At 27.4% G+C, this 22,820-nt stretch overlaps 1 protein-coding gene across 1 annotated transcript in view; it reads right to left on the reverse strand.

Annotated features, from left to right (window-relative positions):
* The window catches only part of LOC107446684 (chromodomain-helicase-DNA-binding protein 1), a gene marked incomplete at its 5' end in the record, with an annotated part of 45,824 nt that overhangs the window by 13,964 nt on the left and 9,040 nt on the right, over positions 1–22,820 (reverse strand). Inside the window, 22 exon segments of the mRNA XM_043043196.2 lie at positions 187–291; positions 806–956; positions 2,111–2,252; positions 3,175–3,311; positions 3,448–3,489; positions 3,755–3,897; positions 5,272–5,463; positions 7,644–7,736; positions 7,825–7,921; positions 9,051–9,202; positions 9,334–9,483; positions 10,322–10,393; positions 11,266–11,418; positions 11,992–12,145; positions 13,431–13,483; positions 14,784–14,919; positions 16,332–16,522; positions 17,747–17,836; positions 19,394–19,610; positions 19,691–19,818; positions 21,854–22,035; positions 22,120–22,220. Of these exon segments, the coding sequence (XP_042899130.2) occupies positions 187–291; positions 806–956; positions 2,111–2,252; positions 3,175–3,311; positions 3,448–3,489; positions 3,755–3,897; positions 5,272–5,463; positions 7,644–7,736; positions 7,825–7,921; positions 9,051–9,202; positions 9,334–9,483; positions 10,322–10,393; positions 11,266–11,418; positions 11,992–12,145; positions 13,431–13,483; positions 14,784–14,919; positions 16,332–16,522; positions 17,747–17,836; positions 19,394–19,610; positions 19,691–19,818; positions 21,854–22,035; positions 22,120–22,220 (2,881 nt within the window).

Below are 22,820 nucleotides of genomic sequence, written 5' to 3' on the forward strand. Positions count from 1 at the left end.
TCTAGATAGATACATGTTACTAAACTTGAAATAATAAATTAATAGTCATTCTAATTAACAAGATGAAATAAGACTCAAGATTGCAATAAACAATTGCATATCTTGAATTGGCGGGAATGATTAATAAAATGCAAAATGACATGTTTAATTTTAACCATGCTAAATTAGTAAAATGAAAGAACTTACTTGACCAGGCGACACAAGAGTCATTTTCTTCAAAATTTTTAATAAGTAATCTACACGAGTCTGTAAATTTTTAGCTTGAGGCTTTTGTTCTCCATCAGGTAAAATCTAGAAAAATATTAAAAATTTTCAAGTCTAGTATTCAAGATAAAAGGAAAATTCACCTAATTATGCCTTTCAAGAATCATAACTAAGTGTTAAAAATAAATATAAAATATTTCATTAGGAAAATTTAAAAGGCCAGCTACATGAAGAACTTACTTCAGTGTCGAAACAAAAAAATTAACGAAGGAAACACAAGTTTAAAAAAGATAATCCAAAAAGTAGAAGAAAAAAAAGATAAGAATTGATTGAGGTAAAAGTTGGTTCTAGCTTTTTCCCACTCATCAATTCTTCTTTGTAACATGTTTGTTATTTTCTTCCTGCATTTTTATGTATCTCTTTTTTTGGGTTTTGCCACTGAAGAAAGCTCTTCATTATAAAGCCAAAACTATAAGTTTCTTTATGTGGAAGTATTAGAACTCTTTTCAATTCATTTAGCATTATTCTCAAAAAATCAAAATAGTGACTAGAAAGAAGTTAATAGCCTTTCCTATGTTTTAGAAGAGTTATTTTCACTCACCTTTTCTCCTAGATCAAGATTAGGATCCATTTTGATAGATTCCCAACTTCCCATGCCATGCTCATAGACACCTCTCAAAAGTCGAGAATCCTCCTCTGGTCCCCAAGGAACATCAAAATGTGCATCTTTAACATGCTCTCGCAATACCCAGCTAATAAGTAAAAAAAAATAATAAATTTCATCTTATATTTTATGAAGATTTATTAATTTCTTAACATGAACTTAAACTCTTTAATAATTGATTTTGATATTTTTAATACACAATCATGTAATGCACTTGCCTATTATTTTTCTGTTATTTTTTTCAAAAGCAAAATTATAGCTCTAAAATACAAGTTGAGTTTTCAATAAAAGAATTAATTAGTAAAAATGTCTTACATAATATGATTCAGACTAATAATTTTGATCACATTGTATCTTTTTGCCATATTGCAAGTTAGCTAATTTTTAATTTTACTGTTATAGGTATTCTTGCTAATTTTTCATATTGTTCTGACAAGTGGAATCATAGATGCAAAATAGTAGCTTTTAATAGTCTAAAACACTAAAAGAAATAAATTGAACAGTATCCTCAAAGTGCTGATACTAAATGGAACGTGAAAATTAAAATGCTATAATAAGTGCTCAAAGTGTTATACTAAACATAGGAAGTAAATAGTAGTGGCAAAATCTTTACTGTATAAAAAATGTTTAAATAAACTTTTTAATGAGTTTTGAGGCTTTTAGCTCTAACATAAAAAATCTTATTCCATTTTGAAATAATTTATCAAACATGCATTTAAATACTTTTTGAGGAGGGAGGAAGTGTTAAACAACCATAACACATCATTACCAAGTATCACACATCAAATCTGTTTTTGCAGATTTATTATAATAAGTAAATTTTAATTGATGCCACTCAAAATCTATTAACATCCATGAGCACACATAAATTTAGAGCAATGAGGTTTTTAAATAAACAAAGCAATCAATTCAAAAATAAAATAAGCAAATTTTAACCACAAATTTAAAAGAAAAAAAACATTTTTTTTTCAGCTGAAACCACTTTGTTGAAAATAGTAATCATTTTGCTTTTTAAAAAAATAGAAAACCGTAGTATAGGGAAGATGAAAATAGTAGCCTGTGGCAGCTTTGTAATAACCATATTTTATGAATGCAAAAACATACAAAAATATATATGAAAAATTAAGTATTTTAAAAGATTGTGTAACAATATTTCTACCGATGTATAACAAACCACTCTGAATTATAAATTAAATAATTTAAATTAACAAAATAAGGTAAAGATAATTATGAAAAAAATACCTTTTCCTTTCCTTCGGATCTGATGGCAATATGATGTCCAAAGGTTCCAACTCACTCTCAACTGTAGCAAGAGTCTTAGCATTGACGTTAACACCACCAACTTTAAATGATGGACCCTTTTCTCTTCCTCTTTTTTTCACAGCTTAAAAAGTGATAAAAGAGAAATTATAAAAACAGAATTATAATAACTTTTCACATATAGTTATATATTTTTGTGTACAAGACAAAAATTTGAGAACTCTTTATATACATTTTGGAAAGGAAAAAGAGAAAGGTATTAGAACATAGACCGAAAATAAGAATGTAATAATAATATCAATAAATGATCAATATGACTTATCAAAACATATATTCAGTAGTTGAAAAAATTTAAACTATAATCATAAATTGTTACTATTTTTTTTCCATACTGTTCATTCATTTTGTTTTCATGGCACAAGTCTTACACAATATCAGCAACAAGACTCTTGAATAAGTTTATAAACGTAGCACTACAACAAATTATTTTCCTTTTTGCTTGGATATTGTTTTTAACTTTTGAGTTAATTTTGGAAGAACAAAGTGAACCCACATCTTTTGGAAATCTTGGTAATTAGAGTAAATAGAGTTAACAAAAAAAAAAAAAAAAAAACAATTCTATGAAGAGAATGAAGTATCCTTAATTTTTTTTCAGCAAGTCATCATATGCTATCATGTTGATTCAATTTCTTATTCTCAAAATAATATATTTAACATTATAAGCAGCAAAATATTCAACATATAATATTATATTTTCCTACACAATCTTTAAAACCTTTTACATAAATGCAAAAAAATTTACTTGTAAATTGGGTATTAAATTAGATATGCTTAGATATGTTAAATATGCATAGATTAAAATATAAATATTCTGTTATAATTTAATAACATTCAATTGTCTATGGTTAATTATTGCATATTTTTTTTATTTATAGGAATGGGCTATATTTCTAGTATTATATTGACAACATACATACATAACACAAAAGATTTTTAAATATATGTTTAAACAGTGCACTTAAATTAAAACAGTAAAAAATATGTACCTGGTTCTTCTTCGTCCTTCTTATCCACAAATTCCTTCATGGCCTTATCACAACCATTTTTAATTAAGTCTGCTAATTTTTTCAATTCATTGAATGGTTTTTCTTGTAATTCTGCATCCATGGCAATAGCCTCTAATCTGAAATTTAAAAACAAGATTTAGTTTATGTAAAACGGACAATTTTTTTAACAGTTAATAATAATTTAAAAATATTATAAAACATTGCATTATAATATTAAAGATACTTTGAGTTCAATAATAATTTTATTGATACCTTTTGAGAGGACAAGGAAATTTCTTGTAACTTTTCAAAAACCTGCAAATAAATTAATTACAGATTATTTATAAAACAATAAAGATGAACAGTCAATGAAAAAATGATCATAACACACTAAGCCTTATATATTTCTGACTTATTTAAATGATACACTATTCAATAGGCATGCAGCAATAAGAGCATTCTGTAAATTTAAAATGGCATCAAAATATAAGGTGCCTAAGCTAGTTGAAACAGCCTGTCAATTTGAAGTAGTAACTAAAATCAAGTATTAAAAAAAACAATAATATATAGAGAGTCAAACCTTCTAATTTCAACATCAGTAAAGTCCTTGATAGCATCATTTTTAACTATTCTTGGCCGACCTCTTTTCTTGGGTCGATCCTCATCTGAATCATCATTATCTGACCCAGCGCTGGCTGACTCACTATCTGAATTTTTGGTTTCCTATGAAATGGTTATCCAAATTAATTTTAAGCATTAAAAGAAGGAACTGAAAGAAAATTGAGACGGAAACAATAACATTGATAATTGTAGCATCTCCAAGTGAGTATCTGATTTAAAGAACATTATTACCAAAAAATACCACAAAGAACAATTTGTTTCTCTGTTTGATGCCTTACTTGCATTAATTAAAAATTGTATAAATTGAACACAAAGAATTACAATGTGGCTATGCTTTTTAATTGTAAGAATGCAGGGGCCAAGAAAATTACCTCATTAAATCAGAATGTTTTATGACAACGATAGCAAAATTATAAAAAATAAAAGTCATAGCTCACAAAAATAAATCAAAAAATGCTAAAAAATTAGTTTTTTTTTTATTGTTTATTACTTACATGAAAGGGGTTAATGTATGAGCTTTGTTTATTATTTAACTGTGCGTGTTTTTTCTGCAAAATCAGAAATAATTTGGTGGCTCACTGAAGATAAAAATAGCACCATGTTGAATACAAAAATATATCACTAAATTCTCCTTAACATCTGAAACCCTTTTAAATATTTGTTATCATATTTCTGTTCAAATGTCTATTTTTAAGAGCATTGAAACTGTAGAGTTATTCAAAGTGTCATAATTCTCATTCTTTGCAGTAAAAAATTCATATATTGATAAAATATTGATCAGATTTCTTTTTAAAAACTGAACTCACTGAACCTATTTTGATTATTTGAAGACAAGGCTAAATTAGAATTAGCTAAAATGTTTATAAATTAAAAATGCCATGCTAAATATTTTACTATATTCACAGCATTAGTAACTTTTTAGTTTTTAAATATATTTACCCACAATGCTTTTTAAAAGGGGAAAAAATTATTTTACAAATGAATTTTAACAGTTAATATAAAATAAAAAACACCTAATACTTATTGCCAGCATATTTTTATCATTTGCTTTAAAAAATGGTAGTCAATATGCATTAAAAATTTATATAAGGAAGTATAAAAATTTCTCATTTTTAGGATTTTGACTTTTATAATTTATTTAAATTAGCATTTAGCATTTAAATTAGCATTTTAGTATTTAAAGATTGTAGCTATTATTAGAAATACCTCTCCTAAAATCAATTTCAGTTAGTAAATATGCAATGCCCTGTTCTATTAGTTGCTTGACAATAATATCAGTGATATTACTGTAATGGAAAATTTTGTAAGCACTAATAGACATTCAAGTACTTTAACAATTATTATTATTACAAAAAAAGATGTAATAAAAATAAAGTATAAAATTACAAATCACTGTTTTATAAATAAATGAAGACAAATTCAAGAATATATTTATAAATTGTTTTGCGTAAAGATAGTATTAACACATTTTCTAACCTTTTTAACAGATTTTCGACTCCTGGGAGGCAAGTAAAGCTCTAATTCTTCTCTTTCTCGCTCCTCGTCTTCTATCTGTTTTCTCTCTTTTTCAGGTATAATATCATCCCAATCTTTTTCATTTGATTGTTCTTTTGAATCACCAGAACTTTGCATGCTCACTTCTTCTTCATTAAAGTTAAAACTAGCCACCTAATAATTAAATTGAGAATGAACATTGATAAGTAACAAAAGCTAGATTAACAAATATTTATATTAAATAAATTCAAGGTATTATAAAGAAGCACAGCAAATTTTGGAGCGACTAAATAAATAATGAACTTGAAAAAAATTAAAACATAATATTAAACTGAGTATAAATTATATAGGATCCATCTGAGGATTAATATTAAATTTTCAGTTTCCATATTCTTCATAAGTTTACTATCTTTCATTGTAATTATTTAGGATGCATTAAATTACAAACTTTTGGATATGTCAGATTTTATTTTAGAAATCGGCTTTATTAAATGGAAAGAAAAAAAAACACATAGAAGTAAATGTTTCATTGGCTAATAAGCAGGGCCTCTACTTAAGTAAGCATTCAAAAATAATTGCTTTAGTTGCCCCCAAGCTTAAAAATAGTAGTCTAAATAGTAACCTTAGAAAGAAATACTAGTATATTTAATAAAATCATCTGGCAGTGAAGTAGCACATAAGGTAAAAGAAAAATCTTGAAGAAAAAAAAATTAGAGATAACACAGAGTGGTTCGTAAAAACCACCCTTTATTTTTTTGTTCTCTAGAATTCTTATCATAAGTGAAAAAATAAAGAAATACGCTTTGAGTGAAAACTACTATTTAATTGCCTAAAGAACAAACATGATTTGAAATCAGGCAAATTACAGTGCAGAATGTGGATGTAATCATAAAAATAAAACTAATGTAATTGTGCAAGGAAACAGAGAGGAGTTGGATGCTGATTATTAGAAACACCTTAAGTTTCAGCCTCCAATTAAACTTATATTGATTTTAATACATCAGTTTTATCCATTGTAATTTGATAGATTTCAACAGTACTTTAGCTTACTCCCGTACTAAATTGTGACTCCTCCCAAGTGTATACTTTGTTTTTCCGTTTTTCATGTGATCTGTATCATGTGTTAAAATAGTATAGATATATTTAAAATTATCGCCTTTTAATAAACAAATAATAGACACAGTTGCCTTCTTTTAGTTTTAATAACAAATAATTGCATTTCAGGATGAATTGTAACTGGTCAAACATAAGAGAAGAAGGACGTAGATGCCATAATAATACCAATATTGTGTTGGGAAATAAATAGAAAAGAAAAAATATATCATGCGCTTTATGAATGTTAATAATCTTAACAAACATATTTCAGGGGTGATTGTGACACAAAGTGAAAAACTGAAAATTTTATTTGCAAAAAATCAATTTATAGAGTTCATATTTAACATAATTTTTTGATTTTTTATAATTAAATTAATTACTAATGCAAAATATATCACGCCTTTAGAGTAACGAATTAAAGAAAAAACTTACTTCTTACAAGAATCGCAAAATTAGATTTTGCACAGTTGCATAGTTTTTATGCATAGTTTTTAGCAATGCATAGTTTTTAAATCACATATAAAAATTCAAAAATCGATGTTTGATATTACAAATTCTTATTGCTGATTCTTGTCAAAAAGAACCCTTAATGCATTCTAACTAACTCAATTAATAGCAGCACACACAATTTAAATAAATAAAAATCATTAACTTTTCCATTAAAAGTAAATGCCAAGCTTTTATAAGATATTATACATAAACTTGAAAAAATGCATAATTTTTTTAAATTTTGTTTTTAATATAATTAAATGATTATATTATTCACATTTAATCACATTAAGGAACAAAATTTTAAAAATTGAGCACTGTTATTTTTTTTCTTCAAAAATCTCAGTGTCTATAAGTGTCACTATTTATCAAATCATCTTTTTGGAAATTTACTCACTAATTCTAAATTAACTACTTTAATATGGTGATATCAATGTATCAATATTTATTACATTAATGAGTTTGAATACAAAAATTTGTAAATTAAGTTTAAAAAATTAACAAATCTTGCTCACATCCTTTTTCATGCTTTATGGAAAGAAAAAAACCTTCTCTCTTTAAAAATTAGTAAAAACACTAATATGTGTCTAAATTGTAAAAAAATTCTGAAATACTCCCAAAATACTGAAAAGGTAACAAAATTAAAATAATCGCACAAATTTTAAGCACTGTTTATTTGTTATAATATTTTTTTAGAATCACAAATTATCTAGTACTTTAATAACAGTAGTTTGAAAAATGCAATATTTTGAAGTTTTGTAAAAGAATACCTTAAATGCTGATAAAAGCTCTTCTCCAACAGACATGGGTTGATCTTGATCATCCCTATATTCTGCTCTACTTAGAATTTCATCAATGTCCACCTATCATATAAAAATATATGTTTTATACACCACCTTCAAATTGGACAATTTAGACATGGAAAAAAATCTTATTGCTAGACAAACTCACCTGAGGTTCTTCATCTCCATCATCGGTTTCTTTAAATAATTCTTCTGCACCAAACTTTAAAATTGCTGATAATTCCTCTTTGTTAAAAGGTGTTGCACTGTAAAATTAAAAGACACAAAATGTATTAAGATAAACATGTAAATATAAAAAAATTACACTGCTACTATTGCTTATTTCTTTAATAATGAAAACAAATAAAACACTTAATCAAATTACATTTACAGTCGGTGTCTACAGGGTTATCAGCTAATATTTTGAATTAAATTATTTTGTGTTATTTATATCACCTGTGATTTTGGTTTCTTAGTTAAACGTTAAAATAAACAATACATGTTACACTGTTATAATTTTATAAGACAAAGATAATGGTGTTGTTCCTTTAATACAGACATTAAATTTATATTGTTTAGACAAAAAATTTAAATTTGTTAACTAAAAATGAGTATCAAACAATCTTCAGCAAACAGTACAATCACTGGATGTAGCTAAAATCCATGACTATTACGTATATGACCATTAATACCATTTGGATACTGTATTATTTACAATCTAGGAGAGTATTGAAAAAAAAAACCTTATTTTTGCTTAAAGTCAGCTAAATATTACGTTTTTTAATCACTACTCTGAAAAACTTTGTCCTGTATTGTACAATCATTAACTTTTCTTTATTCAAAGAAATAATAATTTGTTAAAAAAAAATTTAAAACAAAATATTTGAATAACAAAAATAAATTTTTTTATTCAGTTGCAATTATTAGTATATAACATTTAGATTTTAAATAAAATGAAAGCTAAGTGCTTTATTCATATTTTAAAAATGAAAAGAATAGATTTTAAATGATTTTGAAATAACACCATAAATAAACAATAAAATTATTCTTTATTCCTAAAAAGAAATCAATGAATAAATATTTAAATTTAGCTAATCCTGTGCCGCCCTAGAAAATTTTAACTAATTAAGACTAATTAATAATATTTAAAAGTTTAAACATATTATACCTATTTCCAGGTGCTTTATTGGGTTGCATAACTGTGCGACCAGTTGTGTCCATTCTTTGAATTACTAAATGATCTAAAACCATTTTTCGCTTAGCCCTTTCGATGATATCCTCTTCAACACTAGTTTTAGTTACTAAACGGTAAATATTAACCTAAAAATAAAANTAATAATATTTAAAATAAATAATATTTAAATAATAATATTTAAAAGTTTAAACATATTATACCTATTTCCAGGTGCTTTATTAGGTTGCATAACTGTGCGACCAGTTGTGTCCATTCTTTGAATTACTAAATGATCTAAAACCATTTTTCGCTTAGCCCTTTCGATGATATCCTCTTCAACACTAGTTTTAGTTACTAAACGGTAAATATTAACCTAAAAATAAAAATAAATTACTCACTTTTTAAATGATTAAATATTTTTACAAATAAAACATTTTGAATACATTAAAAAATAAACAAAAGAAATACTAAATGTGAAGCATTATAAATTTATAAGTATATTACTTGGTTTTTCTGACCAATCCTATGAGCTCTAGCTTGTGCTTGTAAGTCATTTTGAGGATTCCAATCAGAATCAAATATTATAACAGTATCAGCTGTAGCAAGATTAATACCAAGCCCACCTGCTCTAGTTGACAACAGAAAGCAGAAGTCCTAAAAATATATAAAATAGTAGTATAAATACAAGGCAGAGAAAAAAGTAATTTATGTTAAAAAGAGGACAATGCATAATATAAAATGTGAAACAAATCCTCCCACTTTTTGACAAAGGAAAGTAGGAATGATTTAGCTCTTTCTCTATACGAAGTTATAAGTTTGGCAAATCTGTTAATCTGTCTGAATCATTAAAAGATTAAATGAGGGTTCATAATACAGTTATTTCTTGAAAGAAATCTTTTTTTTAAAATTTAACATTAAAACCTTTTCTAATTATATCTGTCTGTTAATTCTCATCTCGCAAAGTATTCTAAAATATATACACAAAAATTATATTAAGTTAATATTTACATATAAATATAAATTTAATTTTATATTTACTTTTTTTAATAAAATTTGTGTTCTCAGAATACAATTTTTTCCTTAAATAACAAATTCTTTTAGGTACTTTTAAATCAAAACCTAACATTTCATGGAGTAATTACCCCTTTAGTACAAAAACAAAACGATGAAAAATTTAACTTAAATGCACAAAATGTTTGATTAAAATAACTTTAAATAAACCATAACAATGAAAAAGAATAAGTCAAATGCACATATTTCAAATGAAAGTGATAAAAACTTGTGTTTTCTTAATGATGGAAAGAAAAAAAACACTTCAAGTTGAAAAACATAAACATACTTAGATTATTTTTATGAACACATGAAAAACTAATTACTGAACAAATAAATAAGAAAATGTGAAATTATAAGAAATATACATGGAAATACACCATGGATGCAAACTTAGCCGAATAAAAATAGAAAATTAAAATAAGTTTTAAAAAAAACATACCTGTGATCCTTCAGCATTAAAATGATCAAGCGCTTGTTTTCGAGTTTCTCCTTTTATTGATCCATCCAAGCGCTAAATGTTATATTTTTAAAACATTAGTCACATAGCAATAGTAAAAAAATAATGAAATGAAAAATAATGCAGGGTTTAAGATAATAACAAGAAGCAAAGAAACATTTAAATTCAAAACAAAAAAATTAAAATGTATATAAACGCCCTGGTCATATGTCCCATTTTAAGTTTAGTTACATTTTTATCATATGGAAATGATTTTAAATACACAGGAAGTATCAAAAATAAAATTTTATGTATATCTTTCCAAATAAGTATAGTTTTGTAGTAAAAGTAAGTACATATTCACAGACACAGCACAAAGTATAATTCTACCTAATTAAACTCTACACATATATAATTCGATCTTTTTAAACTACACTTTAAATAATGATACTTTAATTTGCATAAACTAAAGTTTGCTTGACATGTAAACCTAGGTTTAAAAATTATTTGAAATACTAAAAAGAACAAAATTTCCAGACAGAAAAACTTATGATGAAGGGGTTTCACTCTATATCTCTCAGAGATAAAAAGGTAAGAAGTATCCATTTCTCCCTTTTTATTAAATAAAAGAGTTTTTACTGTGTATACATAACAGTTTAATAATAGTAAGCAGTTATATGACAAGAGAAAAAAAGGGTAAATGCCTGCTATATTTATCAATAACTGTTGAGTGATTATTTAATTATAATATAGAAAAATATCAATTTGGAAAATGCACATAAAATTTTAGTTTCATGTTTACCTTTAATTACCGAATTTCATTTTAAAAAAAGTATAAAACTCACACAAAAATACACTAAGAAATCAAAACTTTCTGCTTTTGACAAAAATAGAATAAGAATATAAATTAATCAACAAATGCAAGTTTTTTTTTTAATGATATTTACCTGATATGAAAAATGACGTAGCTGCATGTAATCACTTAAAATGTCTAACATTCGGACCATCTGAGAAAATATGAGCACTCTATGGCCAGTTTCTTTTAGACGGCACAAGAGTTTGTCTAATAGCACTAACTTTCCACTGCAACGAATTAAGTGCTAAAATAGAAAAAACATTTTTAAATAATAAATTCCTAAAACATTAACATATAATTCAATACTACATTATTCAATCAATTATTACAATCTCTTCAATTTCAGTGATGATTTTACAAACAAGGAGGAAATAAAAGTGCCTCTTATAAATTTAGCATTTCACTCACTCTAAAGACTTTCTAAAGAAGCAAATTTTGACTTCCCCGTAAGGGGTAAAACTAAAGATTAAAATGTAATGATGGACAAAGAATTATGCAGCAACATACAGATTTTCTTTTTTTTTTTTCAATATTGAACATATCACATTAAAGCCTGTTTATTAAGCATTTAAGTTATAGAATTAATGTGCAGCGAAAAGAATTATTCCCAGAAATCAGAATGTTAAGCAAAAGTCATTTTTTTAATAAAAAAAAAAAAAACAGGGAAAAAATTAAAAATAATTTATTAGATTAAAAAAAAATTTAAAAAACATACAAATTTATCTATAGGCCTTTTAAAAGTATTACTAAGATTATAAAAATAATGTATCACAGAAAAAAAATAGAATAATGTTAATAACTAAAAAGTATCACTTACTTGTAAGTGGTCCAAGTTATTAGTATTATCAACAGGTCTTATTAGAAAAGCATGGTTACAACACTTCTTTAATTCCATTATTATATTACAAAAACTTGAAACATTTCCTTTCAATCCTTTACTAAGAGCTTTATAATTTTTAGTCAAAATCCAACTAGAAAATAATTTATAAAAGTAAAAAATTTTAAACAAATGAACTAAACTAAAAAACTGATATATAAAAAAAAACTTAATAACTGAAATATAAAAATTATTAATATCAATTTGAAAATGAGCTATCTGTAGTAACATGAAAAAATCCAATCTAATCTCTTTATATACCCACCCAAAATTTTATCAAATTTGACATTATTACAATAGCAATTAATTATTTACCTACTATTTGCAACCTTTTTACATTAGAAACTACATTATTACAGAAAAAGTAAATATAGAAACTTTTTTCCAGGGTGTGTAGCCAAATCAAACAGGCACAAGATTTTAAAAAGAGCAATTAATTTTATTTAATCATTACGTGATGATGGAAATGAGAGAGAGTGACACAAAATCGTCGTGCTGCTCCATAAAGGTTAGGGAAAATCTTGCAAAGAAAATCCGTAAAATGTCTCGTTCTAGGGAATAAGGGAAATCTTAGTAATTATAATTGGTTTATTAAATAGGTTGCACGATTCCCACAAGGAGCAACGGGGAATATGTCTATGCATACTTGAACTAAAAATGCATACTTGAGCTAAAAATAAATTAAAGAACAGGATGTGAATTTAAAAGTGTGAGAAAGCATTTTGTTTTGAATAATAAATTAAGGAAAAGATTTACAGAAAAGTAATAACGTAAAAAGATTAATTGAAGCTTTTTATAACACACACACATATATATATATACACACACATTAACAAAATGCTAATTAATTTTTAAACACTTTACACAATAACACCTTTTAAATAATTTGTGGCTAAAATTGACAGGGTGAAAACAAAATTTCATTTTGGAAAAGGGAAAATTAAGCACTTTTTAAAAGCACCCAATCAAAAAGGGCTTCTAAAAAATGGATATCCAAAATAAGCAACCTTTAAAAATGGTAAGAACCCAGCGTTTTCCACTTAACTGGAGAAGATGTCATTTCTACAAACAAATTCAGTCAATTTTCAAACAAGGAATAATGAGGTTATTTGACTCTTTTCGTTTGGGTATAAGAAAGTAAAATTAACTTATGTAGCTTGCAGCAACTTTATCTTTAATAAAAATTATTTGAAAATGTTCATTATTCTAAATTCATATTATTATATATTTTAATGAATATATTAACCACACTAAAACACAATATTTAAAAGTGGTTTTAAGCATTTTATACATTAAATATTAACTCAATATGTACAATAACTGAGCAATTAGTATTATTTAAAATAATATTACCATTATTAAGATTAACACATACTTACCGATAAAATTGTTTCTGAGCAGTCGTCATTTCAACACGCAATATTCGTTCAACCTATAAAAAAAGTATCAATAAAAGATAATTTTCTTTAAATAACATATATCATATCGTAACTCTTGAAATACAAGTGGGAATACAGGAAAGAGTGTGTGAGATAAAATTGGTGATAGATTATTCAAATATTATACTAAATGTTTCCGACTTACTTAAAAAATATTTTATGCTTTTATAAAAATGTGTAAAAAAAAAATTTTTTTTTTAAAGCAATAGGTACATAATGCTACAAAATTTTAAATCAATATTTCAATGATTTAAAAAAAAAAAAAAAAAACTAATTCGGTTGAGTTAGAAAATTTTTTCACAGTGTTAGTATGCTAAAGAAATGTGGTAGCAAAAAAAATTGCATTGATTACACAGTTCAAACTCTAATACTTAATGGTCTGAAAATATTTTAACTTTAACGTCATTTAAGCATAATTATATTAATGCCGTTATACAGCAGGCTTAATTTTTGGGTTCATGACTACTAATGTTCAATTCCGCAGCCTTGTAATTTTGAAACCAATCCAGAAAGCATGAGAATTTAAGGAGAAATTTGCCTTCTTGGTGGACTTTTTTTATAGAACTAACCCGCATTTGCATTACACTGAGAAGAAAATCACAAGAACCTTCCACAGTAAGCTTGACGGCAAGGGGACTCTAATCCATGATCCATCTACCACTGAGGATATTTTATGCCAGCACTGCGGTCGGTGCAAGCAATATGCCGAATTTGTATTGACCAGTCATAGCTGGGATTCGAATAGGGTTCACCTCATTGGAAGACGAACGCTCTATCCCTTGAGCCACCCTGGCTGTCCCAAGCAAAATTACAACAATTAATTATAATTAAATCGTAAATGACAAGAGTAATAAGAGGCTGCCATAAATGCGACAATGGGAACAGTAAGTAAAAGTGCTATGCCGCTTATATAGTGTCATTGGTCTGTTAAAGGTTAAATTGAGAAGAAAATGCTTCTCTCTGATTTGCAGAGTAAAAAAATATAATCAATTACAACTTATACTAAGCAAGAAGTAATAACACAAAAAACTGCATCTCCTTCAAACAAACAGGAATAATTATTTAAAAATGCATTTGTATGTAACTACAAGGAAGCTTGCAAAAAAGTTTTTTGTGGGAGACTAAATTATTTGATTTTAATCTTTGATAAAATTTAAAGAATATCATTATAAATAAGAATGTAAATTTAAGTCTATGTTTAAAAATTCTTTTTAACCTTAATGTAAACGACAGGAAATGCTAAGAGTATTTATAATACCAAGTGATATAACAGTACCAAAATAAACAACTTACTTTAGCAGGTAATGATTTCTCAACATCTTTTTTTACTCTTCTTAATAGATAAGGTACAAGTTGTTTATGCAGTTTAGGATAGCCTTTATCAGCTGTGTCTTTATGCTCCTCTTCAAACTCTTCCCAAGAGGAGAACCTTTAAAGTCACCATGAAATTAATTCCAAATAAACATGATATCCCTCATCCAACTCTTCATTTATTATCTTTTGCTCATAAGAAATTCACTCAAAAGATAATTACTTATTATTATAATACAGTTAATTATTCCATTAATTACAACAGAAATAATAAGCTATATGACAAAGTAAAGAGTGGAGCCTTTCTCTTTATTCATCATAATGCACAATTAATATTAAAAATAATTTGTATCATGTTACTCTAAGAGATACATATTATAATGGAATATGATATATATCTATTAGCATGGGTAATTGTGACACCAAGTGAAAAATCTTGAAACTTTTATATACCAAAAATCAATAAGTCAGTTTATATCCCTATCATGTTTCATATATAACATTATTTTTTGAATTAGCATTTACAATTAAATTACCTACTAATTAGGAATATCACACATTATAGTAACTAAATCAAGAAAAAGCTTTTTTCTTACAAGAATCGGGACAGTGGATTTTGAAATTGCATGAATATAAATCGTAACGCTGGATTTTAAAATCGTGTGGGTATGATCGTGACAGTGAATTTTTTAATTGTGTAAATATGAATCACGATGCATAATTTTTAGATCGCATGAACATAATCCCAATGTGTAAGTTTTAAATCGTGTATAAATACGAAAATTAGTGTTTGATTTTACAACTGGTTGAATACAAATCGCAACTTAGTGTTTTAAAAACGGCTATATGCAAATTGCAAGATTGTTTTTTCAATCCCATGAACAAGTATCGCAATGCAACGATTTTATAATCTTATGAAAACGAATCACAACATATAATTTAATACAAAAAATCGATCCTTGATATTAAAGCCACATTAATAAGAATTGCAATATTAGCAGATTTTGGCACAACCAAAAAATCTGCCAAACCAAATCAATGAAATTGGTAGATGAATCACATGTATGTAAACCTCTTGTTAATGGGATTTAATAAAAGTTTTAAAACGATTATAAGTTTCTGTTCTGCGGATCAATGGTCTAGAGAGAGACTGAATTCTACAAATATTCGCGGGGAAAATCACAGGCATGCTCTAGCTTTTAGATCCGGAAGAATGATTAAAAAAAACTGGAAAACAATCACCCCTGCATCATATACATTACATATCATGCTAATATAACATATTTGCCTAACATTACAGAAATAGATAACTGACAGAAATAAACAGTTATTATTTATAGTTTTGATCAATTTTACTACTTATATAAAAGCAATGATTAAAAAGTGATAGGTAAATTTACAAAATTAAGAAGATACTAAAAGTAATAATAAGAATAGGTCTATAATAAGATCTTGACTGAGCATAGATTGCAGAAAACTATATAGAAACTTGAGAAAAACATAGTGCTAAACCATACAGCTGTAGCTTACTTTTGAGGCATTATAAAATGCAGAAGAGCATAAAGTTCTCGAAGTGAGTTTTGAAGGGGTGTTCCAGTGATCAGTAAACGATGATTCGTATCAAACTCATACAAATATTTATACAGCAATGAATCTTCATTTTTTAATCGATGAGCTTCATCTACTCCAAGAACAGCCCAGCTTATATTTCCCAAAAATGCCTAAGAGATAAAAGGAAAAATCAAATATATATAGAATTAGATATGCTAAATTATACTCTCTTGCAGAAATCTAATAGATGGGGCACTAAGAGATTGAGGTATCTGACTAAATTACAAGGGAAAAAAAACAGCCTTAATTAAAATTTTGAATTTTGAAAAGAAAAACTTCTAAATTTGCACTTTAAAATTTTATAAAATATTTTTTCAAAATAAGAGCAAATTTGAGCATAGAAACTAAAAAAAATTTTATGTCACACTAACAACTGTACAACCAATTGTAATGCATAAATATCAAAATTGTTTTTAAATCCATAATATGGTTACCTGCGTGTAGAAAAATCTTCACACAGTATTTCCAATATACAAAGAGATAATAAATTGGTCAGTATTGATTTTTTTTATAAAAATTTTAACATTCGCAATTATAAAGTAAGATAAAAATAATAAATTCTCACTTAGGCTTCAATTTTTAGTTTAAAACATAGCAAACAATATATAAAATCTACGTAGCAGGTTTCAAATAATTCCTTAACATACGTTTTTGTGATGTGTCGAATAATTCCATAATAAACTTTTTTACAATGTGTGTTGGGGTAAAGAGATCTTCTCAAAATAAAAATTTTTCTGAAAATGTATTTAAAGTAAGTAATACTTTTCTGCTTTGTCTGTTAGTGTGCAAAGAAACAACTGTAACTTAGATTCTAAAGATTGGAGAGCAAAAATTTAAAGAATACTGAAAGCTAATTAAATAAACTTTCAAACATAAATTTTAAAAAATTTAATTTTTCTAAATATTTCCAATTTTCACCCAGCTGGATACCTTACTTTATTGTAAATAAAAAGGTTTGTTGAAGCATATTTCATCAATAAGTCTAGCATATAGTTTCAAAAGACGGGAATCAATACCTACAATGTACAGTAAAGCAACACTAAAAGATCACATAATTTTTGAAGCTAAAAAACAAAAAGACACATTTCGTTCAAATCAGAAATTTTAGAAGTGCGACAGCTAAAGAAGAGACGTGTTCTAACAAACTGTTGCCAAAAGATAAGCGCTTAACTAGGGCACATGTGCAATTAGAAGGGGGGTTTTGGTTTTATAAACTCATAAGAGAAGTATTAACAGAACAACTTTCAAAACATGAAATGAATAAAACTATAAAAAAGATAAAAAATAAATTCAAAAATAAAAAATATTTTCTAAGACAAAATCTTAATAACTACCTTATCTTTCAGAAGCAATTCATAAGTAGTAATTAGAACATTGAATTTCAACCTTTTGTTACCAGGATGTTGCCATTCATATTGCCTTATCTAAAAAAGAAATAAAATTTGTCACGCAATGACTTTGTTCAGTACAGATTTTAAAAATAAATAATAATTCAAAAGAAGTTTCTTAAAAAAAAAAAAAAAAAAAAAAAGCAAAANAAAAAAAAAAAAGAAAGAAAGCAAGAAGAAGAATAAAGCAACAATGTATAAGCGATCTAGAACAAATTTACTCTAAACCACAAAAATAGCATCTGTGTTTTACACTAAAACTATTGAATTTTTTTTTAAATTAAAGTCTCTTATACCTAATATTCTTCCCCTTTGCATGGGAATGTAATATCTTCACTATGTCAGTTCATTTTTAAAGGAATCTATATAAATATATATATATTTTTTATCTCAACAACAAATAATATAAAAACCTTGTTGTGTGCCAACAGCTGTGAAATGAAACATGCTGCCAGATGTCAATCTGAATCTATCTCCTCGAAACCAAACTTTTAAGTTATTGATTAGAACTTAAGTTATTGGAGATGTTTGGTTTCAGGAAAAGTTATCTCCCCACAACGGATGGCAGAACCCTTCATTCAATCCTGTGCATAGGCATCACATCACACAAACTCTGAAAACAGGGATTCTTAATTCTGAAGAGAGAGAATATTGACTGCATCAATTAAGATTTTTATCCCAATAATATATCGTTTCCACTTCTTTAAGCATTTGTTTAAAAATAATGCATCAACATACATTTGAAAATAAGTCTATTATTCTGATATTTATAATTATTGATTTATGTAATAATACATAGAATTGAGAAATTCTGAAATTCTAAATACATTAGTAAAAATAATAAGATTTTTGGCATACAAGTGAGAATTAATTAGAATAATGCAACTGCAAGCAGCGGTGCTCCTTACATGAGGTGCATCTAAAAGACAAATCAGTTGATTGACAAAGGTGACTAATTAAAAAATAAAAGATCAATGTCACTGCAAGGGTTTCAAACAAATATGTGGCTTGTGAAATTAAACATTATCAATCTTTTAATAAAAAATAATCTAAAATAAGCATGCATATTTCTTGTTGTTGTCGTCAACCATTGAGGCATAAGGGGTGCGATTGTTCTTTTTTTCCAGTGGCTATATTTATGGCCAAGAATTAGACTTTTGCCACACCCATACGTCTCACCCGTTTATAGGGCGAATTCATTCATACATCCATCTATTCGTCCACACATCGTAATTTTGACCTGAACCAGAGAATGTTCAATCTACAATTCAGTACCACCAGAGTTTACTTTACAGGGAGCCTTCGGCTGGCTGGATTCAAACTCTCGTTCGAACAAACATGAGTCCAGCACCTTGCCAACCAGGCTATCCTGGCCAGCATGTATATTTTAAACATCAATAACATAAAAAATGCATATAGAAATTTAAAACATAAAAAAGCAGTAAAATTAATAAAACAGTCCAATAACATTCAAAAGAAGAAAAACTAAAATATCAAAAATACAGAAAAGAGAAAATCAAGCATTTAAGCATGCACACTCATAATAAATATATTTCCACTTCCAGAAAATTTTAGTTTGAGAGCAATACTTACCACATTTCGACTATTCACATCACCAAGATAAATAATAACATTCATTTCTGGGGCCCATTGTTCAAATTCTCTTTGCCAAGATGTCATTGTTGATAAAGGAACAACCAATAGAAATGGCCCATAAAGTTGATGCTGATTGTATAGATAGTTCAGATAACTAATAGTCTGGATAGTTTTACCCAGTCCCATTTCATCAGCTAAAATAACACTATTTTCCCTAAATAGAAAAATTATAATGAGCTTTTCCATTCTTAATTTATTTTAAATGCTTTAATTAAATAAATGGCATGTACTAACTTGCACCAAGAATTTGCCAACCAATTAAGACCATCTAATTGGTAGTCCCTGAGCTCCAAATCATTAGGACCACCAACATATTTAGGTTGAGTTTTAAGAGGTATAAATTTTGGACGGATCTTAAGCACCTATATAAAAAACAAATAGATTAATTTAACTACAGTAGCACTAATCAAGTTTGCTTAGTTTTTGTCCTAAAAGGAAACATATTCTACAGTAAAACATGAATGAAAAACAATGACTAAAATAGCAAGGAAAAATAACATTTAACTACAGAGATCCCTCGTTTTTCATGGCTAATGGGGACCAGAACCTTCCACGAAAGCTGAAAAACCGCGAAGTAGGTTTTGCCAATAGGAATTTTCGTGTATGCGGGTACACGAATGGTTTAAATATGTATACGGTATTTATACTTTACACATTTAAGACAAAAATTACAACAGTATACGTATTTACTTAAACGTGTCAGTGCTAATTAATAAGGTTAATTACAAAACTGAGTGTAGAGTAGGGCTGGACGATATAGAAATTTCTTAAATCGATATAATCAACCCTTTTATATCACGATATTAGGTTATATCGATTTAACAATCTAAACGACAAAACTAAGAAATAAATCCACAGTACCCCTTCCTTTATTCAAATGTATTGTNGCACCAGATGTGATTTTGGCAAATAGCCAAAGAAGTTGAATGCACGTGTTACCGGGAGAATGAGTTGATAGTTGGCCTTGAATCTTTCACTTATGCTACGGCAGATTGGACTCTGTTCTGTACATTCTCGCAATGATTAAACCGGTGTTTCACTGCATCGGAGAGAGCAACGGCGATTTCGCGTTTGCACTCATGAATAAATCGATTTAGTAGAGTCGAAATGCTCACTCCGGAATTTTGTTGAGTTGGAGTTAAATCGATATATTGTCTTACATCGGTATAAAGCCCAGTCCTAGTGTAGAGTGCTTTAAAGGCACGAATGACACCTTGATCCATTGGCTGAATTAGAGGTGTAGTGTTTGGGGGTGCTGAGGTTGGGTTGCAGGTCCGTTGCATGGCCTCCTGCACAGTCCATCAGGAGAAGGACCTTAAAGGGGAGGCCCTTTTCAGACAGATACAGCTTCACGTGGGGAATGAAGCAATGGAGGAACCATTGACGGTGAGAACTCAACACCGTCATATTGCAGGTCTGTTGCATGGCCTTCTGCACAGTCCATCAGGAGAAGGATCTTAAAAGGGAGGCCCTTTTCGCCAGATACAGCTTCACCTGGGGAATGAAACAATGGAGGAACCATTGAAGGGTGAGAGCTTTCACTATCCAGGCCTTGGAATTATGCATCCAGAACATGAGCAACAGAGCCGCATTTCTGTTTTTTAATGCCCGTGGATTTTTGGCTTTAAATAATAACCTAAAACCTGCTTAAGCCTAAAACCTGCAGCATTGCCAGCCGTGATGACAGTCATATAGTCTTTGTGAGCCTTGAAGCCTGACCTTTATGAGAGCCCGTAGTATATGTACTCTGAGTCAACTCATCTCTTCGGGTGACATGCAGGGATCCGTCACTTTCGCACATCAACATAAAACAACGCTCCTTTCCGCAATGTGGCTGCCGACATGGTTTTATTTTTTCATTTTTATTTTCTGATGAATATTTCGGAAAAACCTGCGAAGCACTGAAGATGCAAAACATGAAGAGCGAAGTGACGAGGGAACACTGTACTTATTTCCAAATTTTTATCTAAACAAAAAAATATTCCGATACTGAATAAAATAAATTGATAGGTAAATAAATGACAGAAGTCATGTACCTAAAAGTTACTCATTTTATTTATAGCAATGCTTTAAAAATTAGGACCGTGAAGATAAGCATCCTATAATTCTGTACATTTTAGATATGTAGTTTGTCTTTGTTCAATAAATAACTAATAGCATGCCATATTCATTTAAATTGCAACAAATATTTTCATAAGAAATTTCAAATAATCTGATATTACCATTGTTTCCTTTTTCAGATAAAAATTCTCAGATATAATTCCCAATTCAAAACAGGTTAATTTAGTTAAACTTTAACATGAAAGAAATTGACAAAGAAAATAAAACTTAAACAGTAAAATTTGAAATTAAATATAAAAGCAAAATTAATTTACAGATAACATTTACTATACTAACTTTACAAGCTTTGCTCGGTATCTTCTGATTTTTTTGCCTCACAAAATATTCATCTATTTTACTTTGAAATTTCTTGGATATTAGACTACCTTCTTCCCAAGTGCATTCTATATACGGTAAACCAGACCATTTACAAAAATATTCTGTTTCAGTACCATCACCACTCTTCGATGGGCCATGAGCTGTCGAAAATATCTTTAAATTAGCAAAAATACATTATCTATTAAACAGAACACTATAGCTACTATTATAAAAAACATTATTACCAATAATTCTTTCCATGTGCATATGTTGAGTATGAACATCTAATGACATCTCCTGCTGGCATTCATAGTATTCAAGATCTTCAGGAGAAGCAAAAGATTTCCTAAGGTAGAATAATTAGACATGAATATAATAAAATTAAAGGTTTTTCAAACATTTAATAAAAGGTATAAAATAGTACAAAATTAAAGAAAAAACTTTGTTAATTGATTTAAAAAAACAGTTAAAAGTAGAAAACTAAATTCAAATTTTTAAAAAAATTCTAAAAATTTTAGATGCTTTTTAAATTAATAATTTTAAAAAAATTGAAATTTATTTGAAAACATAATAAAAAAGTAATAATTTTGGTACACAAAGTTGTAGAAAATAATTAGACAAAACTTGGCAGTCAATATTTAGTAAAAAGCTAAATTAAAACAAGTTTGGGCTAAAACAAAAATACCGACTAATACTAATAAAGAATTTTTTAAAAGCTGACATTTTAAATTAATATAAAAAAATTTTTTATCACTTTAATAATCTAAAACTTTTACTTTCAAATAGTTCATATAACATCTCTTCAATTTCTTACAAAAAAAATCATATTTTGATCTTGAAGAAAAAAAAAACATTAATGATGTTATTAGAATATAATACGGCAAAGTCTGCAGGCTATTTATCTTGAGAGCTTGTAAAAGTCTACAACCAAAAAAACAAACAAAAC

The sequence above is a fragment of the Parasteatoda tepidariorum genome, chromosome 7 (assembly GCF_043381705.1).
Source record: "Parasteatoda tepidariorum isolate YZ-2023 chromosome 7, CAS_Ptep_4.0, whole genome shotgun sequence".
NCBI classification, from domain to species: domain Eukaryota; kingdom Metazoa; phylum Arthropoda; class Arachnida; order Araneae; family Theridiidae; genus Parasteatoda; species Parasteatoda tepidariorum.